The following is a 20,310-nucleotide window of genomic DNA, read 5'->3' on the forward strand; positions in this document are numbered from 1 at the left end:
CTTTATCTAAAGCAGCGTTGCGCAGCTGATACTCTCCCACAAGAGCCAGACTCTGGGGCAGGGACTAAACTGACCCACGGAGGTGAGTGTTAATGGGACTGTTGGCCGAGATAGTGACCGATGGCCGGAAGGCCAGCGTCTCCGGCACTTTCTTGCTCCCATGTGTCCGGGGTGCCCTGGCATGTGGTGAGGAGCAGCTCTGAGAGCTGACGGGCTGCCCCGAGGGAAGGAGGGGTCACCTCGGGCCACAAGGCCCCCACTGTGTGTGGCCAGCTGGATGAGGCAGCCGTGCGGTGGAAATGACTTCCCTGGACCCTTCTTTTTTCAGGTCGTTATTATCTAGAGGTAATTACGCTGCCCAGGGGAGCTCATTCTGTTAGCAAAAGCAGAAGCAGATGGGCCTTTACAGCCCAATTTCCTGCGCCTTGGAGCTTACTGACTGTGGCTTCCTGTCTTTGGCTTGTTCTCAGAGTTTTCTGTGGCCAAACTCCTGCCCGAGACCATAAATTCTTCCCACTACCGCTTCCCAGCCCAGGGGCAGAGCTACATCAAGGTTCCCCATGAGGCGTTCCGCAGCCAAGGTGAGTGCAGCTGCAGAGGCCGCCCCAGGACCTCCGGGGCTATGCACATGTGCGGGCAGCTGCGACCCTGCAGACACACAGTCCTCACGCCTGCTCGCCTGTTCCTGCAGGAGCGGCTCTGGGCCAGCATTTCTTGGGGGCTGGCTCGGGGAGTCCTGGTGAGCACCTGAGCTGCTAAGCTAACTCAGAATGCTGATTCCAAGGGCACCCCAGCCTCGTGAACTGGAACTAGGAGGAGGGCTGGGAATCTGCATTTTGGACAGGTTCTCGAGGTGATTCAGGTCCACTGTGAAAGATAGCTGTGTCCTCCCAGAGCGGCATAGTGACATGTCAGCACACTATGAAGAGACGGGGCCGTGCCCCCTCCCCCACCCAGGGTGGACTCAGGCTAGGTGAGGGTGTCCATCCGGGGCTCTCTGTCCCCCTCAGGTGGCTCAGGCAGCTCTGGTCATTTTTGCTGCAGGGCCAGCCCCTCTGGTCCCTTGAAAAGTGAATGCCCCCACTACTTATCCCTCGGGCTGTCGGGGGAGTCTGGGAGTCTCTGCTCCTGACAATCTGGCCAGAGGACATGCACTGCCCAGAAATTGGGGACAAAGAGCAGCCTGGGTAGTGTAGGATCACGGTGTCTCCTCCTCAGCAAGAAGGCGTTCCTCCACACCCTGCAAGGGCCCACCTCTGCTCCCTCTACCTTCTTGTTTGCCTGTGTGGAAGGTACCTGGAGATGTCACAGGAACACCCCCCAACACAGGGTGAACTACAGAAACGGGGTGTCTGGGGATGAGCCTGTGGTCTGCCAACCGCACATGTGATCTTTGCTTATCTCACGCCACCCGGCTGCAGGATCTAGAACCCTCCATCCTTCATACTCAGCGGGACCACGGCCTCAGGTTCTGCCCTGTGGCAGCAGAACTTATTGGTCACAAGGACCGACTGGCAGCTGGAAATCCTGGGCTCCAAGCCTGGTTCAGCCGCTTGCTGGCTGTGACTGAACCTGCATGTATTATAGTCTCCTCGTCTGTAAAATGGGGACAATATTAGTACTAGACTCACAAAATTGTTTTGAGAATTGAATGAGCCACGCCCTTCTGCCTGGCACACTGTGAGAGTGATAGGATGCTCAATATTTTCCTGAAATTTTAACTTATTCCACAAATAACCGCGAGGAACTCCGGAAGACAGCTAACCGCTTCCTCCCTCAAGCGTCCTGTGCTAATAGTGGAGGGACACAACATCAAAAATGATTCCTATTTCAACGTTGTCACATAGCAGAGATGGGATGTAGCCAAAAGGCACAAAGGACACCTTCGTGATCACCGCCACGTGTAAATCCCGCATCTGCTGCCTGCTCACGTGTTCGTGTGTCTGCAATGGCTCCATATGCCAACAGCAAACAGGACACGCTCACCCAGACGGAGCAAAACTGGAGGCTGGCGCTGTGACCGCTGCTGGAGCGGGGACCTCCTGCCCACAGAAACTCTAGCATTCCTGGCGAGTCAGGCTCTCCCCGGGAGCGGCAGCATCTGTGTGTCTGGAGTCGGCTCAGGGAAGGATCAGGCAGTCATTGCCACAGTTAAATCCACAGCTGAAGGGTCACAGAGTTTCTACTCAGGCTCATGCAAAATTCCACCCCTGAGAGTCCCTCACTTTCTCCACCCACACCCGCCCCTGGATTTGGGTGTAAGGGCTGGCACTGTGCATTGCTGGGCAAGTGGGTTTGGCTGGGCGCTCTGCTGCTGGCAGGCTAACAGATGTCTGTGACCCTCCGCTTTTCTGCAGCCTGGACCACCATCGTGGGCCTTCTCTACCACAGGATGCACGATTACTTGGACAACATCCAGCCAGCCAAGACCAAGTGAGTGTCCCAGGTCCCAGGACAGGGAGAGGGCAGTGGGAGGCTGACCGCTCAAACACCCCTGCCTCCAGGTCATCACAGGCATGCGGGACCAGAAGGGACTCACAATGCCAATGCCTGGGGCTTCGCTATTAGATCCAGAGGGGACACAGGACCTCAGATGCTGGGAGTTCAGTGGCACTGGGCATGTAGGCTGACAGTCCAGTAGTCAGGTGACCACAGCTGCCTGGTACTCCCTGTGCAGTGGTGGATGCGTGCCTTCACGGCCTGAGCCTTGGTTGCCACTTGTGGAAGTGGGGGACAACAGCACACACCTGCGTCAGTCAGGGTTGGTTGGGTGACCGGGCTTGGGTGGTGGGCGGGGAGGCTGGGTCCTCAGAGGATGAGGAAGGCTTCAGGCACGGCTGGACCCAGGAGCCCAGGGGAGGCCTCCTGCCCTGGTCGCTCTGTCTCTTGCCTGTGCCTTCCTCTGTGCTGGCTCTTTTCCAGGCGGGCCCCTGCCTAGGGACATGGCTTTCTACCCCACGGCTTTGGGTCCTCAGGTCTCAGAAGGACAGCAGCTGCGGTCCCTAATGTGTGCATGGAAACTCAAGGAGGGCTGTGATTGGCCCGTTTGGGTGCTGTATCCATCCTGGCGCCCTCCAATCAATGGCCAGAGCATCCTGCTCTGTCATTGGCCAGATCTGCTCACATGGCTCTGTGGAAATTCAGGGAAAGCTGTGATTGGCCTGTTTGGGTCATGATTGGCCCGTTTGGGTCATGTGCCCGGCCTGGGCTCCAGTCATGGTGATCAGAGCATTGTGCTCTGTCATTGGCCGGATCTGCTCACATGGCTCTGTGGAAATTCAGGGAAAACTGTGATTGGCCTGTTTGGGTCATGATTGGCCCGTTTGGGTCATGTGCCCAGCCTAGGCCCCAGTCATGGTGATCAGAGCATCCTGCTCTGTCATTGGCCGGATCTGCTCACATGGCTCTGTGGAAATTCAGGGAACGCTGTGATTGGCCCTTGTGGGTCATGTGCCCCGCCTGGGCCCCAGTCATGGTGATCAGAGCATCCTGCTCTGTCATTGGCCGGATCTGCTCACATGGTTCTGTGGAAATTCAAGGAACACTGTGATTGGCCCCTGTGGGTCATGTGCCCGTCACGGCGGCCGGACTGTCCTGTTCTCTTGCTGCCGGAGTCCCTGCACGTGCCCTCTCCGGGCCCTGGGGCGGGCGGCCGGCGCCGCGGCGGGTGTGCCGACCCTCGGGACGGGAGCGGCCGCTGCTGGAGCCGCCGACACAGGATGCGGGGCGACCCCGGAACCGCGCCGCCCGTCTCCGAGGCAGCCTCCCCCGCCGCCCGGGTGTCCGCAGCCTTTGGGGAGACGGTGCGGTCGGGGGCATGACAGCCCCGACTTGGCCGTCGACCCGGGGCCGCGGGGCCTGGCAAAGCCCACGTCGGCCGGTGTCCTTACAGCGCGGGACGGGGCCGGCCCTCGTGTGTGCGGCTCCCGGAGCTCCTACACTGGCCAGAGCGGAGTCCCGTCGCCTTCCCCGGAAAGATGCGCTCTCGGGGCTCTGGGGGATCGTTTCCAGATCCAGGACTGCGAGGGCAGCGGACTCCTCCCTGCGGCTCGGCGGGGGTCAGGCCGAAGCCGACCTGTGCGGGATGCTTGCAGCGGGGGTTTACCCGGCTCGGCTGGGCCCGTCTGCGGCCGGTCCCAGGGCGGGGGGAGCAGGGTTCCTGTCACCCTCCGGGTCTCCCTTCCGCCTGCGCCGGGAGAGGAAAGAGCGAGTGGAACTGTTCACCGACCTCCACGTGTGCCCGCGCTTGGGGACAATTCGCTGTGACCGAGTAGAAGCGTAACTGTCGCCAGCTGCGGACAAACTTTCCCAGGAAGGGCCAGAGAGTAACTATTTCGGTCTTTATGGGCCGTAAAGCCTCTGTCACGACTACAGAGTCTGCCGTGGAAGCCTGGAAGCAACCTCCGGCGACCCGTGACGGGATCCGAGTGGCTGTGTGCCCCTAAAACTTTACAGGACCGGGCAGCCCCCCACGCCCGTGTTTGGCCCTCCTGCCAGACGCGCGTTATGCCAGCGCCGGCTGCGGTGGATGGGGGGCAAGGCCGAGTTTGTCCTGATTCCGGGAGTCCGAGGATGTGCTTGAAGCCTGGCGGATGGGTCCTTCCTCTGTCTCGGGGCCTTCGCACCTCCCTGCTGTCCTCACTGCCCCCAGGAGAGCACAGAGCGGACTCTCGGGAGCCGCAGATCCCGTGCTGTGTGATCCAGAAAACCGCAGTCAGCCCCTCTTGTCCCTGCAAGCCATGGGCTCTGAGACTCGCACAGGCAGATCCTGGCCCCTCCCGGCCCTCTACCTGTTAGCGCTGACACCTGGGGACCACGTGCACCCTTGTCGGCAGCAAATGCATGTCAGTTGGCTTCCTGAGGTCAAACAGAAATTTTTTTGCCACGATGAGAACATATCTTTCCTGTGCGGAATCTTCAGCTTGGGTGAAGTTTCAAGGGCAGCACTGAATGCAAAGGTATCTTAGTGCTGTGCCACCTGCGTGCCAATGGTCTCACCTGCCTTGTCAAGATGAGGACTGCTCGGCTCTTACTGTGAGCTGTGCCTGGCTAGCAGCCGGTCAGGCTTTTCCTTCAAGTGGGGCCAGGAATCCGAGCTGGGCAGGGAGTCTGCATCACCCAGTTCCACTATCCCACCGCAGATGGAGCCCCGGGCCCGGAGAGCGGATGGGACTTCCAGGCTGCCAGCCGGCAGAGGCAGGGCCGTGACTCGGGTCTCTGGGTTCCATGTCTTATTGACAGACACGTGTGCTTCCGATGGAGAAGTTCCCGGAGGGTCTGGCGGCTGGCAAGTGTCCACACTTGTTCTTTGTAGAGTAATGCCAGCCAGTCAATGCAGAAGGAAAGACAGCATTGGAAAGACACCATCTTGGAGCCCTAAGTGTAGTCACTGATCAGGGCAAGGTTATCAGTGGGTGTAGACACCGCTGGGTGAGCGGTATTTGGAGAACAGTCTTTATTATTATTATTTTTAAGATTTTTATGTGACAGAGAGACGGCAAGAGAGGCAACACAAGCAGGGAGAGTGGAAGAGGGAGAAGCAGGCTGAGCAGGGAGCTGGATGCGGGGCTCGAGGGCTCGATCCCAGGACTCTGGGACCATGACCTGAGCCGAAGGCAGATGCTTAATGACTGAGCCACCCCGGCACCCAGACAGAGTTATTGTTAAATTTACACAGTGAACAGGGCACCTGGGAATAGAGACAGCTGGCCTGCACCCCTTCAGCCAGCAGGTCACTTTTGATATCATCAACAGTGGGACATGATACCCTGTGTCTCCTGAGGTGACACAATGGGAAAGAGTGAGCGTGGCCCATGGAGTGGTCCAGCCCCAGGTGCTTGGCCCGGAGCTCCTCCTGGGGACACAGCCCATCTATAGTAGGGGCCGTTTTGCAAACTGTCGCTGGCGATGCTGTATGTCCGTGGCGGGAAGGAGAGAGAGCTGTGGGGACTGTTCCAGAACTCAGGGGCCTGTGGGGATGTGCTCCCAAGCAGAGGCACTGGCCTCCTTGGGACCATGCAGAGCTCTTAGGCACAAGGTGGGGACCACAGAGGCGGTGTCAGGTTTGAGAGGGTAATGACTGGGCCTTGGTATCCTGGGGTGGGGGGAGGTCCTTGCTAAAGTGTGGTGGGGGAGGAGTTTCCTGGTGTGCTTCCTCGTGCTTCCTCGTGCTTCCTCTTCTTCAGGAAGAGTGTGTGTGTGAGCCTGCCAGGTGCGGCAGACGTGAGGGAATGGTAGGGGTTGTGGATCTAGGTGGAGAGAAAGTGTTCATGTCCTCTTTCTAGCAAATCATCTGTAGGCTTGAGGTTCGTTGTTAGGTAAAAGTAGTCGAGGGAAGAAGAGCGTTGCACACGCAGCGCCCCGAGACGTGGGTGGGTGTTAGGAAGACAGCCGTGTGGGTGCAAACACAGGCAGGGAGCAGCCTCCTCAAGCAGGCTTGGGGGAGCGGGTGAGGGACAGGCAAGGTCCCAATCAGACAAGACAGCAGCAGAGGGTTGGCTGACCCAGTGGGGGAGGAGGGGGCGTTTAGTGGCTCCGCATTGCGGGCCTTTGAGGGCAACTTCCCCCAGTTGAAATTCACGCCAACAGACATTTGCTGTGTCTGGCAGGGCTGAGACTAAGGTGAAGCAAGGAGGCACCGAGGGTGCAGCATTCCTGGAGTCCTGCAAGTGCCACGTGCATGTGCTGGGCCCCAGGTGTGGGCACCTCCTTAAATCCTGCACCACGGGCTTCTTTTTTTAATTTTTATTTATTTATTTATTTATTTATTTTTATTTATTTGACAGACAGAGATCACAAGTAGGCAGAGAGGCAGGCAGAGAGAGAGAGTGGAGGAAGCAGGCTCCCTGCCGAGCAGAGAGCCTGATGCGGGGCTCGATCCCAGGACCCTGGGACCATGACCTGAGCCGAAGGCAGAGGCTTTAACCCACTGAGCCACCCAGGTGCCCCCACCACGGGCTTCTTATCTTGCTCCTGCCTTGGCTCAGAATATCACCTCGTAATTTAACCTCGTAACTCCATGAGACAAGTACCGTATATGTCAGGCAGGAGTCTTTGGATTGGGCTGGAAGTGTCCAAAAACATGGCTTAACCTGTCTCAAGTAAGAGGGTACTTAGATCATGGAAGCTGAAGGGCACACAGGTCGATTGGCTTCAGGAGCAGCTTGATCCAGCATCCAGTTGACGTCACTCAGCTCTAGTTCTTCTCTTCCTTGCGGGTTGGGGGCGGGATGGGACTCGCTTCCCAGTTCATCTCTGCACTCATGTGTACAAGCCACTGCCAGGGCCTTCTCCTCCTGAGCAGACAAGTAGTAGAGAGAAGCGAGGGTCTCTGACCCAACATTTTCCCTCTGAATTTTGTTGCATCTCCTTGGATTTCCTGGATCATGCCCTCACCTCTGAACAGTCCCTGTGGCCTGAGGGAGGCAGTGGACTGAGTGGTTCAGGCCTGGACAGCAAGGCTTACTCCTGAGCCAAGGTTGGAGGTCTGGAGGTGGGGAGGGAGGTGGCCACCTGGAGGCAACTGAGGGCCTTTCTCCGGAGAACGAACCCCCATCAGACAGGGGAACCACAGGCACTCACTGCACTACCATCTCTCGCACCATTTTGTAAGCGGGGAGGTTGAAGCTCAGCCGGGGTAAGTCACTTACCCAAAGTCACACAGCGGCTTCTAGCCCTAGAGAGCAGCACGGAGCGAATGAGGCCAATCAAACTTCCATTCCAGGAAGATTTCAGTATTGAAAATTTCAGCCTTAACATTAAGTTCTCAGAGCAGGTGTTCTGGCTGTGCGCCCATCCCTTTCCCCTTTTGTAACGATTTCTCATTTATTTCCAAGGATTGCGGAGGCAGCAAATTACAAAAGGCACACGCTGTTTGCAGCCAGCTACCTGATTTCTCTGGAGGTGTCCCCACCGCCCGTGCTGTCCCAGAACCTGTCAGGCTCGCCACTCGTCACGGTGCAGCTCAGGCACAGACTGGTGAGTTAATGTCACCTCGCCGCTTGTGTCGAGGACATCGTGGAGTCTCTGGGGCCGGAGAAAGTCTCAGAAGACATGTGTGTTCCCTGGAGTTCCTCTCCGGGACATGGTTTTCACACGGCGGTGGGACGGGGTTGACGTTGGAGAAAAAGGCTTTCACAGGCGTGTGTGCGCGTGGCGTTTCTGGCTGGTGGTGGGTGTCCTTCTTGGCGGAGGGGTGCAGTGGGCAGCTGTCATTCGTCTTGATGGTTGCCCTTAGCAGCATGTAGTGCTCTATCCTCCGTGAGGAGCAAGCTCTGGGGCCGAGGGTGGGCCATTTCTCCGCTGTCCTGAGGGGTGAGTTCCTGGTCCTGCCAGGTCGTCACTGGAATTCTGTCCACAATTGCTTCATCATTGTCCACGGGTAAGAATGACAAGTGTCCAGGGACACGGATGTACTCTGTCCTTCCAACAACACCCAGCTCTCCCGTGCCAGGATATGTCCCCAGATACAGTGTTGATTCAACACCCAAACAGGCTTTTCAAGGCCTTTCTTTAAGAACTCACTGTGTTTTTGGTCATTTGGAGTCACGCTGAAGACATTTCCCTCCAGGATTTTCAAGTTCGTCCTACTCCGTCTTGTCCCACCTCGTTCCGCCAGCAGTAACTGAAGACTGCTGTGTGCCGGCCACTGTTCTGGGCCCTCTCGTCCGGCCACTGTTCTGGGCCCTCTCGTCCGGCCACTGTTCTGGGCCCTCTCGTTCGGCCACTGTTCTGGGCATTTTCATATTTTCATTCCCTCTGTCTGCACAGCGCTTTCCCCCCCACCTGCACACAGTCCTGGCCTCACAATGCCCCGGCACCCGGACTCTCTCATTTAAAAAAAAAAAAATCACAAAACACGTAAACAGTTTTAAATTGTGGTAAAATATACATAACGTAAGGTTTGCCCTCTTAACTGTGTGTAAGTGTGCCGTCCTGTGTCACAAAGCACATTCATACCGCTGTCCGTCCCTGGACTCGGTCATCTTCCCAAACTGCCGCTCTGCCCGCAAACCCCAGCACCCACCGTCGCTCTCTGTTGCCCCGAAGCTGACTGCTCTGGGGAACTCACTCAAGGGGGACCCTCCAGTGCTTATTCTTGCGCTTTTAGCTTATATCCCTCGGCGCCGGGTCCTTGGGGTCCAGCCAGGTGGTAGCATGTGTCAGGATGGCCTCCTTGGAAGGCTGAGTAATGTCCCGTTCTCATGCACATAAAATATGCCCTTTCTGGGCCCACCTGCCCATCTGTGGACACTGGGCTGCTCCCCCTACAGAGAGAGAGAGCCACCTGGTGTGCGCTCTCTCTCCCAGGCCCTGCTTTCGGTCCTTGTGGGTGTGTGTCCCGCAGTGGCACTGCCGGGTCACAGTCCTAGAGCGACACTGGGCCCCACCTTCTTTACACGGAAGCTGCCCTTCTGACTGCAAAAATGTTCTCAGAAGGCCCAGAGATCTCTGGCCCACCAAGTGTCCTACCCAACGTGTAGACACATTGGGCCCCATTGACACCCATGCCCCTCAACCCCCTGGCCCCACCTCGCTGGCTCCCAGGACATGTTCCTCTTGGGGGGCCACCCCTGTACCCTGCAGCGTCTCCTCCTCTGACTGCCTGAGCAGGTGTCCCAGTAATGTGCCCGCATAACTGTTTACTTCTCTGAATTCATGGAAATGCTGCGATGTCCGTGTCACCGAATACTGATGTCACTGAGGACCCACACCCACAGCGGCCTTGGCATGAAGCCCCTGCTCGCGCAGCTTTCCCATCTCCAGGTGCCCTGCGGCCGTGTTTCCCCCAGGCCTATCCATCTTCTGGCTCCCAGTTCCCACGCCGGTTATCACCGGGTCTGAATCCAGAGCCTGAACTTCGTTTGTATTGGAACCTTGGTGCCATCCTGGGTGCCTGTCTGTGGGCACCACGCATGACCCACTGTGACCTTATTGTCAGAGGCTCCCCTCCCTGGTCCAGAGCCCTCATTCTTCTCAGTTCTGCTGGGCCACGAGCTTCCTGATCGCGCCCCCTGCTTTAGCACCTCCACTTCCAGAAGCTCGGACCAGGTGACCCCACTCATCTATGTAGAATCTTCCAAGCTTCCCCAAAGAAGAGTCTCAACTCTGGGCCTCAGGAGCTGATTTCTGGGCGAGCATTTCACCCCAACTTTCTGTGGGAACCCCTCCCTCCAGCCATGTTGGAGTGCTGGCTCTCTGTGTCGGGGTGCACCCTCTCCCTGTCTCCCGACCCCCGTGAGAGCCCCTCTGTGTGCTCCTAGTGCCACGATGGACGACTGGGCGGCCTGTGGGTTCTTGAGCGGCTGTCCCGGGCCCATTTGGGACCCCGAGGCCTTCCTCATGGTGCGTGGCAGTGAGCTTGGGCTCAGGGTGGTGCTCAGCAGCTGCCGGGTGGGTGAAAGCTGCGCTGAAAGCTGGCGGCCCCGGGGAGTAGCCTTGTCCTCAAGCTGTGCTGGTGTCTGGGTGCGGTCGCGCGGTTCTTTCCATGGAGGGATGCTCGCCCCTCCAGAGGTCCTCACCGGCCACCACCATGTGGAAGGGTGGGCTCAGAGGCCGTGGAGGTTTGGTCTGGTGCGAGGTCGAGATGGGTTGAGGACATTACCCTGTGTGTGGCTTGGCCAGAGTGCGAGTCTCCAGTCAAGTGTATGTAAACATAGAGAAACCTTCTTTTGAGAGACTCTGGAACCTTCTTGTGTTTGAGGTTGAGGCAGGGCAGGGCGGCGGGCTTGGAGGCTCGGGCGTGCAGTGACGGGGAGGCCCTTCCAGCGCTGGATCGGGAGGAGAGCAGTGCGGAATGTTGGGGCCGTGAGTGTCTACAGAGCGGAACCCTCACAGGGGAGCATGAAGATGTGTCAGTCCTCTGGGAAGCTCGTTCATGGGCACGTCCAGTTGTGCTCCACAGGTCTTGGCTCTGTGACATTGGCCGAGCGAGCAGCCTCTCTGTGCCTCCAGCTTGTGAGGTGCGAGAGCAAACATGGGGCTGAGAACCCGCACCCGCGGGGCCGGTGAGCTTCCTTGTCTGCCACCGACTTCCATGCAGACACAGAGGTCAGCCCTGGCTAGCGTTAGCAGAGGGACTTTCCCGGAGGGACAGCCTGTAGCTCGTGGGGTAGGGGTGGGGGCTCAGCCCAGAGGCCCTGCACTGGGTTTGTCACTTCGGCCCGTGAGGTGAGCCGGTGCGGGCCATGCTCTGTGTCGGCGTCCGCAGGAGGGGGAGCGAGAGGCTGGGGCCCGAAGGTGGCCGGGAAGCAGGTGTCCCTCCCCCAGGGGCACACGTGTGGTGTAGTGTCAGTCTGGGAGGTCCGTGCACAGCGCTAGTGCCCATGTGCACTTGGCCACTGCCCTCTCTGAATGCAGAGACGTGCCTGTGCACGTTGTGGGGCACACTCTTGGAGCGTGACGGAGTCCAGTGTCCAGTGAGCAAGCCTTTCAGTGTCTTAAAGACAAGGACGAGCGCTTCTCCGAGGCCAGGCGAGGACCCTGCCCGGGACGGCGATCTGCACTGAGAGCGCACAGAAGGAACGTGGAACACGGACCCGCGTGTGCTTCCGTGGTGTCAGTGGTGACAGATCACGGTGACTGCGGACGTTCCAGAAAATGACACACTTGACCTTGTGCTTTTTAGACCCTCATCCTTTTTTTTACATTCATGTATACATTTTTATTTAAATTCTTACATTATCCTTAAAGGCCAGTCAGATATTTTCCAGAGACAATGTTGGCATTTCGGAGGCTTCAGAGGGATGGGCACTCGGGGAGGTTTTTATTCTTATCTTCAGTTTGCTGAGCTTCTCGCCGGCTCTTTGCTCATGGCGCAGAGGGACTGCATGTGCCCGTGGCAGAGAGGAGCCCTGCTCTGAAGGTGGGGAGCCCCCCCGACCGCAGCGGCAGTGTAGCCTCCCGGGGCTGGGGGTGCGCAGGCACAGGGCCTGGCAGCGGGAACCTCTACTAGGAGCCACCAGACTCTCCTCCGAGGGTCAGAGGCACCCCAGGCTCGTGGACAGAGGCCGTGTCCCTGAGCCCGGGGTCCCAGGCACCTGCAGGAGCTGGGACCTCCCGGCATGCGGCCGTGAGCGCGAGAACGTGGCGCTGGTCCTGGCTCGGTCCCTCCATGAGCGGCGTGGAATTCGGCTTCTTCAGGGTTTGTCGCAACTCGGGATCTGGAGAAGAGAAGCCATAGACCTGGTTTTCAATGACATCTCTGCCTTCGTGGTGTCGGCAGCCAATTCACATTCGCCTTTAACCTCGTCTAGCGAAATACACCTGTGTGTCCAGCCAGTACTTGCCCCCTCAGAAGCTCTATTTTGTCCGGAGCTTCTTATTTGAAGTGGCTTTAAGTGTACAGAAAAATTGCCGACAGCAGAGTTTGTGGGGACCTAATGCTGCTGTTGTCAAGTAATCACGGAAGCCTGGAAACAGGCGGGGATGTTCCCGCACTGCAGACGGGCTTCGGATGCCCTCAGTTTGCCCGCTTATGGCTTTTTTCTGTGGAGCATCTGGCTCTCGAGAGCTCCTCCAGTCCGTGGCGGATCTTCTGTTTGTCTGTGTTTGTGACCCGCTCGCTTTGCGGCATTGCCTCGCTTTGGGACAGTCTGATGTCTTCTCGGGATTAGGTTGCATCTTTGACAAGGAAGCCACAGAAGTAAAACCAGACCATCACTATGTCTCCTGAGGCCGTATCAGTTTCCTGCGGCGTCCGTAATGGGGAGGCTGAGATGTGGGGGTGATTGCTCCTCCCGGTCTGCAGGCGCGGGGTCCCAGTCTAGGTGCCACACAGGTCCCATCCCCAGTGGTGGGCTGGCCCCTCCCCAGCCGCACGCTCCAGCCCCCCGCCCCCGGGCTGCAGGCACCATCTTCCTTCCCACATCCTCAGGGATCCTGCCCCGTGCATGCGTGTCTGCGTCCTGCTCTGCTCTCTGTGGGGACTCAGTCCTGTGGGACAGGCTGGTCTGGGGAACCCCACTTCACCTGTCCCCCTGCACACACAGAGTCACATCCCGTGGTATGGGGGCCAGAGTGGGGGCCAGTTCAGCCCGTGACACAGGCAGCACAAGTCGCTGTTCTTTCTGGCGATGGTTACTGTCCCTGCTTGGCCGAGGTGGCGGCTGCCGGGTCGTCCCCTGTGAACTTACCGTTTCCTTTGCAAATTCCGAGTCCCCTGTGGAGGAGAACACAAAACCCCACAGCTCCTTGGTCTTCCCGTACTTTCGGCATGAATTTCCTCTTCTGTTGGTGGTCACCGCCGCACGTTAGCATCGTACTGTTGGCTGGAGGCGGTTTTCCATTTCTGTCCTCGCTTCTCCATTTGTTCCGTGGCGTTCTGTTCAAAGGGCAGCCTGCTATTTCTGTGTTCAGTTACTTATTTATATCGACGTGACTCACGGATACTTATTTTATTCCATAGGTTGTAATCCAGTACTACTGTTCCGAGTTTTGTTTCCCAGATTATCCCAACATCGACCGCTCGGAGCTTTTTCCCGTGGCTCCTGGGTCCCTTAGTGCTGCTGTCCTTGTGTGAGTCCTTCCTTTCTGGCAGGAGACGTGTCATCCAGGCTCATGCGAGCCACCGTTTCTCCGGGGAGCCCTGGGTCATCTTGCTGGGGAGAGGGGTTTACAGACCAGAGTCCGGGTGCTGTGTGTGCTCGGCTCTGCTGGGATGTCACTGCTTCTCCGTCCTCCGGGCGGACAGGGCTGGGCAGTGCATGAACACATGTAAAAAGCAGACTCACGCCGTGTGTCCTTCCTCCCCCGGAGACCCAGGGGTCATCTGAGAGCCAGGGTCAGCTCGAGAGTTGGAGGTCTGGCTCTCATTAGTCGGGGGTTTTCTGTGTTTGCATACATCATTTTACAAAGGCAGCTGGGCAGGCTTCCTCCCTTCTGAGTGGCCTTATGATTCCTTGGTGATGAAAAGAGATTTGCTGGGGCCTGTTTGTGCGATACCATTGGTGTGGCCCCATCTTGGTGACCAACTTGTTTGGGGGTTTGTGGAGGTAATGCTGCCCGTCCGAAGGTGGGGTGAACACTGGCAGGAGCTCGGGGGTGTGCCCGCCCTGCTCCGTCTGCTCCCCGGGGTTTTCGGCGCACCCTCACCCGTGGCCTGGCCGTAAGCAGCCCCCTGAGCTTCTGGCTCACCCTTCTGTGTTTCTTTTGTGCCAGTGAGCAGACCTGTATGTTCTCTCCCTGCTCCTCCAGCTCCCAGCAAGGGCAGTTAGACGGCCTTCGGCATGTCGTGGGAAGTCGTGGAAATCAGCCGGTTCACAGAATCATCCACGGTTTCTCATGGCTGCAGGGTATTCTACAGCACGGCTTTGCTCAGCCGTTGTGGGCTCAGTTCCGTTCCTCTGCTGCATACGGGCAGCTGTGCCGTTCCCAGCATTTCACAGTTACACACACTTTGTCGATTTGGCGCTGTCAATGCACATGCCCCTTCCTTCGGGGAGTGGCATGGGCCCCTCGCCAGCAGGCCCTCCCAGGCCAGCCTTTTTTGCTCATTCGTTGTGGCCCCCTGGCAGCGTTCAGGGGCAGTGGAGTGACAGACTACAGGGAGAAGACGATGTGTCTCTACAATGAGCAGACTCTGGGCATGATCGCTCCCGGCCCCGTTCTGTCCCCGCCTGCTCTCTTGAGGTCCGTGAATGTATGTAATTCACCTTTGAAGATCCAGCATTATGAGCCGCCAACAACAGGTGCTAAGGAAGGAATCTTATAGCTTCACCGTCTCTCCGTGGTTTGGAGAGCAGGGAAGCCTAGAATTGGCCACCCCCAAGGGAGAGCGCTGCCAGAGAGGCCAGGCAGCAGTGGGGGCACATGGTTCTGCTGAGCTGTGTGAGCCTGGGCTCCGTGTCACCTGGGTCCTGGTGGAGATCAGGGGGCTGTGGCTTCAGGGGAGGCTGAAGTCCCCTGGGCTTCTAGATGCAAGACACTTCTAGATGCAAGACACTAAGGAGACAGTATTTGGAGAGGCATCTCTTTGTTCTAGAAGGCTTGGGGCAGGGACCCATGATGGCTGTCATGACGGCTGTCATTGGCCATTGACATTTTCTTGCCACGGTAATATTGGGACGGGGCCAGAAGACGGTGTGAGCATGGAGCAGGGGGCAGCTTCCCTCAGACATTTCCCACATCCCCGTAGCGTCCAGCGCCCAGGGGCTGCTGCTTGGGTCTGGTGCCCTGGAGGGTAGCGGGGGTGGTGGTAGTAGGAGTCTGCCTTTGTGTCTGCTGTGATGTGAGAAGGTGCCAGTTTCAAAACCAGAGAAAAAGAAAGAGTGGATTAAAATGCAGTCCCTGTTTTAATGGTTGGTTTCTATAGTTATTTTTAAAAGAGAAAGGTTTTGAGCAAAGAATCCCGTCTTGGGGAGAGGCAGAGAGGAATTTTTATCATACCCAAAGAGGATGCTAATTGAGGCTTATCCTTACCAAGCTGTTCTCTAGGGTTTTGGGGCTTTTTCTTTTGAAGGTTGCCTTTGTGTTTTGGAGGATGTTTTTGGAGGCAGGCTTTTTTGAAATAAAATGATCCGTCTGATGGGAAGCATTTTTCGAGGAGGTCTTCGCCTGCAGGCAAAGCTCAGAGGGAACACAGGGCACGGGGTGTGCAGGCTGTCTCCCCGACTCTGCGGGGGAAGCATGGTGTTGAGGAGGCTGCATGCTCATTCCAATGTGGGAGCCAAGGCCTGAGGCCCAGGGCTGAGGCGCAGAGTGCAGTGTGGACTGGAAGGCTCTGCAGAGGGGGGTGGTGGCAGCCCTGGCCAGGCTTGTCTGGGATGTTCCTTGAAGGGCAGCTTGCTAACCCACCCCTCACCCCCATCCACGGTGCTCAGTCCCTTACCCCCATGCCTTGGGGCACTGTTGGTTACTCTGGATGGTCCCGCTGCGAAGGACGCCTGTGAGCCCAGGCTGCGTTCTGACCCCGGGCTTGGAGCGCACAGTCCGGATGCGAGTGGAAAGGACATGCCTGGGTGGGGTGCTCTCTTGTCTCAGGTCCCACCACAGCCTTCCAGGGCCATCCTAGAAGGCTGGGCCCTGGAAAGGCCCGGGGGCTGACGGGTTTTGTGGCCTTCCCTTCTGAGCCTGGCTGGAGTCTTACCCCGCAGAGTGCTGCTCTGCTGTCTGTCGGTGCACACCTGTGTCTCATCCACCAGGCCAGACCAGCGCTGGGAGCGGTGTCCACAGTGGCCCCCAAGTGACACTGAGCCCTCTGGTGCTCCTGGCTCTGGGAGCAAACAGAGGCTCTGACATGCGCAGGTGCATGTCCGAGTCTGAGCTTTGGCCTCTGAAATGTGCTTGTCCTTGGGGCACTGATCTCCCGACTCAGACAGCTCGGCCTCTTTTGAGTCCCATCATGTCGATGAAATTTGTCTTATCAGGGGTCCTGCTACGGTGCTGTTACTCCGGGCTGTTCTGTGCATTCCGGGGGTGGAACAGCCTCCCTGGCCTCTGCCACAGCACCCACTCCCCAGCCGAGGCGGCTCACCTGGGGTTCCTGGGGTCCGCTGCAGCGAGAGCTGGTTGCCTCCACCGTGCTGCATCACTGCCCACCATAGTCCCAGAGCTCCATGCTGTTGTCCAGGGTCTGGCCGTTTCTGGGTTTGGGCTGTGAAAGAGTCTTTCCTGTTTCTTCACTTGTAACATCCAAACCAGACGTAAGTCACGTGCACCAAATGGGTCAGTTTCCCTGCGGGCATGGACCCTCCATAGCCCTTAGCTGTCACTTCTCTAGGATTTGTTGTGAGCGAGAAAAATGCTCCATTGTTTTTTTATAGTCACTCTTTGGTATATTAAGGACCTAGAATATTCCTACCCTGCAGACTGTGGTGGAAACTGAGGTGCCCATATACAGTTATTTGAAAAAACATGGCACGAACACGCAGGTACATGAATACAGACACACACATGCATATGCATACATGCACAGAGGGGCACACACATATACACAGGTGTACACACAAGCAGGCACATATGGACACATGCATGTACAGAGCCCAGCATCACTAAAATCCCAGCAGCCAGCAAAACCTAGTGTTAACATTCGACGGGCTTCCTGCAGCAGATACACGTGTGCGCTCCACACACAATTTCTTTTTCGTGGGCAGCGCGCTCCATGCCCTGTTGCCCCAGTTTTTCATTTAACATGTGTATGTTTCTGTGCCAAGAACTGAACACCATAAGTTATTTCATGGCTGAGCTACAGTCTCTTTATCACCATTCTGTGGCTGTGCACTGTTTCATGTTTTCGTTATCATAAACAACACTGCAAAGGGCCATCGTGCGTCTGTTCAATGATCACTTTAGGAGACCGTCCTAGAGCCGCTCCATCGAAGTCTACACCTTGTTCTCCCACTTCACAGTCTACTGTGGACAGACGTTTCAGGCAGATGGTGTTTCCTGGAGTTCTAGAACCATGTGTTGGAGCTGGAGTTTATACTCGCCAGACCTGGCTTTTCACTCCCCACGATTTTGAAAGTAGGCATGTTAGGGACGTACAGCAAGCTTACGCAGATGCACGTGAATGAGTGTGCAGCACGGCAACACTTCCCACGGTGAACACACCTGTGAGATCACCCCCATGCCATCCGTTGGACGTGGGAGGGACGACAGCACTCCTCCAGGACCGTGTGCCTTCTGGTGACTGTGCATGCACCTTCCATTTGGTGCCAACCCAGGAATGGAGCTGCTGGGTCCTAGAGCACACATGCATTCAAGCTGAGTAGGTAATGCCAGGCTGGTTCCCAGAGTGGATGTTGGTTTACCCCCAACCACTGGCAGATGAGAACCCCAGCTGCCAGCACCTGTGTTGTCTATTGTTCTAGCTTAGCCGTTTGGTGGTTCTGTGTCTCCTTTTGGTTTTTATTTACCCTGGTGACTACAGAAAGTTGGTTGCCATTTAGTATCTTTAGTATCTTTACTGAACATCCCGATGTCCTGTTTTGTCTCTCCTGTTCAAGTCTTTTGCCCATTTTCCTGTTGGGTGGTCTTTTTTTTTTTTTTTTTTTTTTTTTTTTTTTTTTTTTTCCTCCTCTCACTGAGTTTTTTAGTTCTTTGCATATGTTGGTGGGAGTCCTTTGTTGGATACATGAATGCAAATATCTTTTTCACCTGGGTCTGGCCTTTTTACTCTTGGGGTGTCTCCTGATGAGTGGCAGCTTTGACCTGTATGCAGTGGAACACGCTGAGCTCCTCCTTGTGCTGCAAGCTCCTCATGCCCTCTCCGAGAACCTCGTCCACCCATGGTTGCAAAGCCTACCTAAAGCTTCTTTGTTTTCTAGCCCTTCTCTGATGGTCCCTGTGTGTGCTGTGAAGCAGGGTTGGGGTCTCCCTTCTGTAGGAGGGTCAGTGTCCCCTCCACAGCAGTGTCACCTAGCTGTAAATCAAGTGACCATGTCTGTGTGGCTCTGTCTCTGGACTCTGTTCCTGCATCCTGTCTGTTTATTCTGCTGTGAGTACCCGCTGTCCTAACTGCCACAGCTTTCCACCAGGTCCTGCTGCCTGCTCAGGGCCCTGGCTCTGTTCTTCCAGGCTGCCTGGGCCCTTTTGGGCAAGATACCCATTTCAACATTTGATGTCCATTGCAAACTGCCTTTCAGGAGGCTGTACTGACTTGTGCTGTCCCCGGAGGGGCTTGCTGGCACCCGTGTCTCCCCATGGCTGCAAACTGGCAGGCATGAAGTTGCATCACACGGGTGTCGTTCTTTAATCTTCAGTTTTATTTTTTACATCATTTGTTTCCTTGCTGGCTTCTAAGTCCTCTCTGCCTGCAGCATTGTCTGCCACTTTCACGTCTTACTCCATCTTGGCCGTGTGCAAGTTAGACTGCTTCTGTTGTCAGTGGGTCCACGACGAGTGTGCGCTGATTTCCCGTTGCTGCCATAATAAGTTACCACGTGGTGATTGGTTTCAAACAACATGGTCTTCTGACCCTGTAGGCAGGAGCTCGGGCCTCCGAGGTCAGTCTCATGGGCCCGTGCTCCTCCTGGAGGCCCCAGAGGAAAATTTCTCTCCTTGCCTCTTGCTGCTCCTGGAGGTGCCAGGTTCCTTCACTTGTCCCCCTTTCTGCATCCAGAGCTGGTGGCACAGCATCATCAAAAGCTCTCTTCCTGACCGCACTTCCGTAGTCACGCCTGTGTCTCTGACGCGACCTTCCTGTCTCCCTCTGGAAGGACCCTCATGGATCATCCAGGGTAACCTCCCCACTTCCAGTTCTTTAACCGAAGCCCATCCACAAAGTCTCCTTTGCTGTGTAAAGAGCATCCTTGGGTGCTTGTTTGGTATGGCAGATGTCAAGGAGCCCCTTGAGGACCCATTCTGTCGCAGTCCTCAAAGGACTGCTGAGTGTGCACAGCCACCACAGCAGGGGGGCGCCGTCCCTCTGGAGAGTCTCTGCATCCGGTCCTCTCCACTCTGACTGACGTGACCGGACACTGGGATGGGCAAGTGCTTGCAGCATGTTCTGACCCGTCCACAGAGGCTGGGCCCGATGGGGACACTGTTCAGTTGCACATCAGGGCTGGGGCACACTATCATCCTACACACCAAGGAATAAGTAGTCTGGCCTCTTCTGTGGGACAGCAGAGCACTCTTCCCTGGCTTGCATGGCCACTCGTCGTGGCTGCTGGAGAACTTGACACTGGCTGCTGCAGCGTGTCACCATGAAGTGAAGCAGAAGCAGAGGACAGCCATCTCCAAGCCCAGCCTTTGAGTCTACTGAACACAGGGCATCTGTTGTGTCAGGAAAAGCTGGTGATTGTGTGCCTCAGGGGCATGGGCAATGTGTCCCAAACATTGTCCTAGCTGCTGCCATCCTCCCATGATGCACAGGGTCCGGGGACAAGCCAGACACGCTCGTTGCCCGAGCTGTTCTGACTGTGGAGGAGGGCCAGGCAAGGCCTCGTTCTGCTGCAGCACCGTGCAGCCGGCGCCCTGCTGCTCTTGGAGCAGGTGGCTGGAGTGTGTGTCCGCTGGTCCTGCCGCTGCACAGCACAGCGATATTGGGTCCAGGCCTCCAACGGCAGAGCCAGCGAGCACTCTCAACTGTTGTTCCCCTGGGGCCTGGCTTCATTTCTTTCAGGATCTGAGTCTGCCGGGCCTGGTGGGTGTCATGGGGTCCCTGGATACTGTGGAGCAGGGCTGCTCTGACCTGTCCCGGGTGACACGCTGCACAGCCTAACACGTAAGCAGTGTCATCACATGCACGTGCTCCTTGGTTCCCCCACCCCCGGCCGTTCTCAGACTCTCACCTCTCAGGGTCATTCCCGCCTGTGGGCTGGGCTCTAACGGGTGGGTCTTGGCAATCACCAGCCTTCCTGGGTCCCTCGC

The 20,310-nt window shown here is 56.9% G+C and overlaps 1 protein-coding gene across 3 annotated transcripts in view; it reads left to right on the top strand.

Annotated features, from left to right (window-relative positions):
- Positions 1-20,310, top strand: part of ADGRD1 (adhesion G protein-coupled receptor D1) — a 121,961-nt gene that overhangs the window by 39,629 nt on the left and 62,022 nt on the right. For all 3 annotated transcript variants that reach the window (XM_059138882.1, XM_059138883.1, XM_059138884.1), the window contains 3 exons: positions 471-581; positions 2,358-2,433; positions 7,836-7,977. In XM_059138882.1, coding sequence (XP_058994865.1) covers positions 471-581; positions 2,358-2,433; positions 7,836-7,977 — 329 coding nt within the window. The remainder of the gene's footprint in view (positions 1-470; positions 582-2,357; positions 2,434-7,835; positions 7,978-20,310) is intronic.

This window comes from Mustela lutreola, chromosome 11, assembly GCF_030435805.1.
Source record: "Mustela lutreola isolate mMusLut2 chromosome 11, mMusLut2.pri, whole genome shotgun sequence".
NCBI lineage: Eukaryota > Metazoa > Chordata > Mammalia > Carnivora > Mustelidae > Mustela > Mustela lutreola.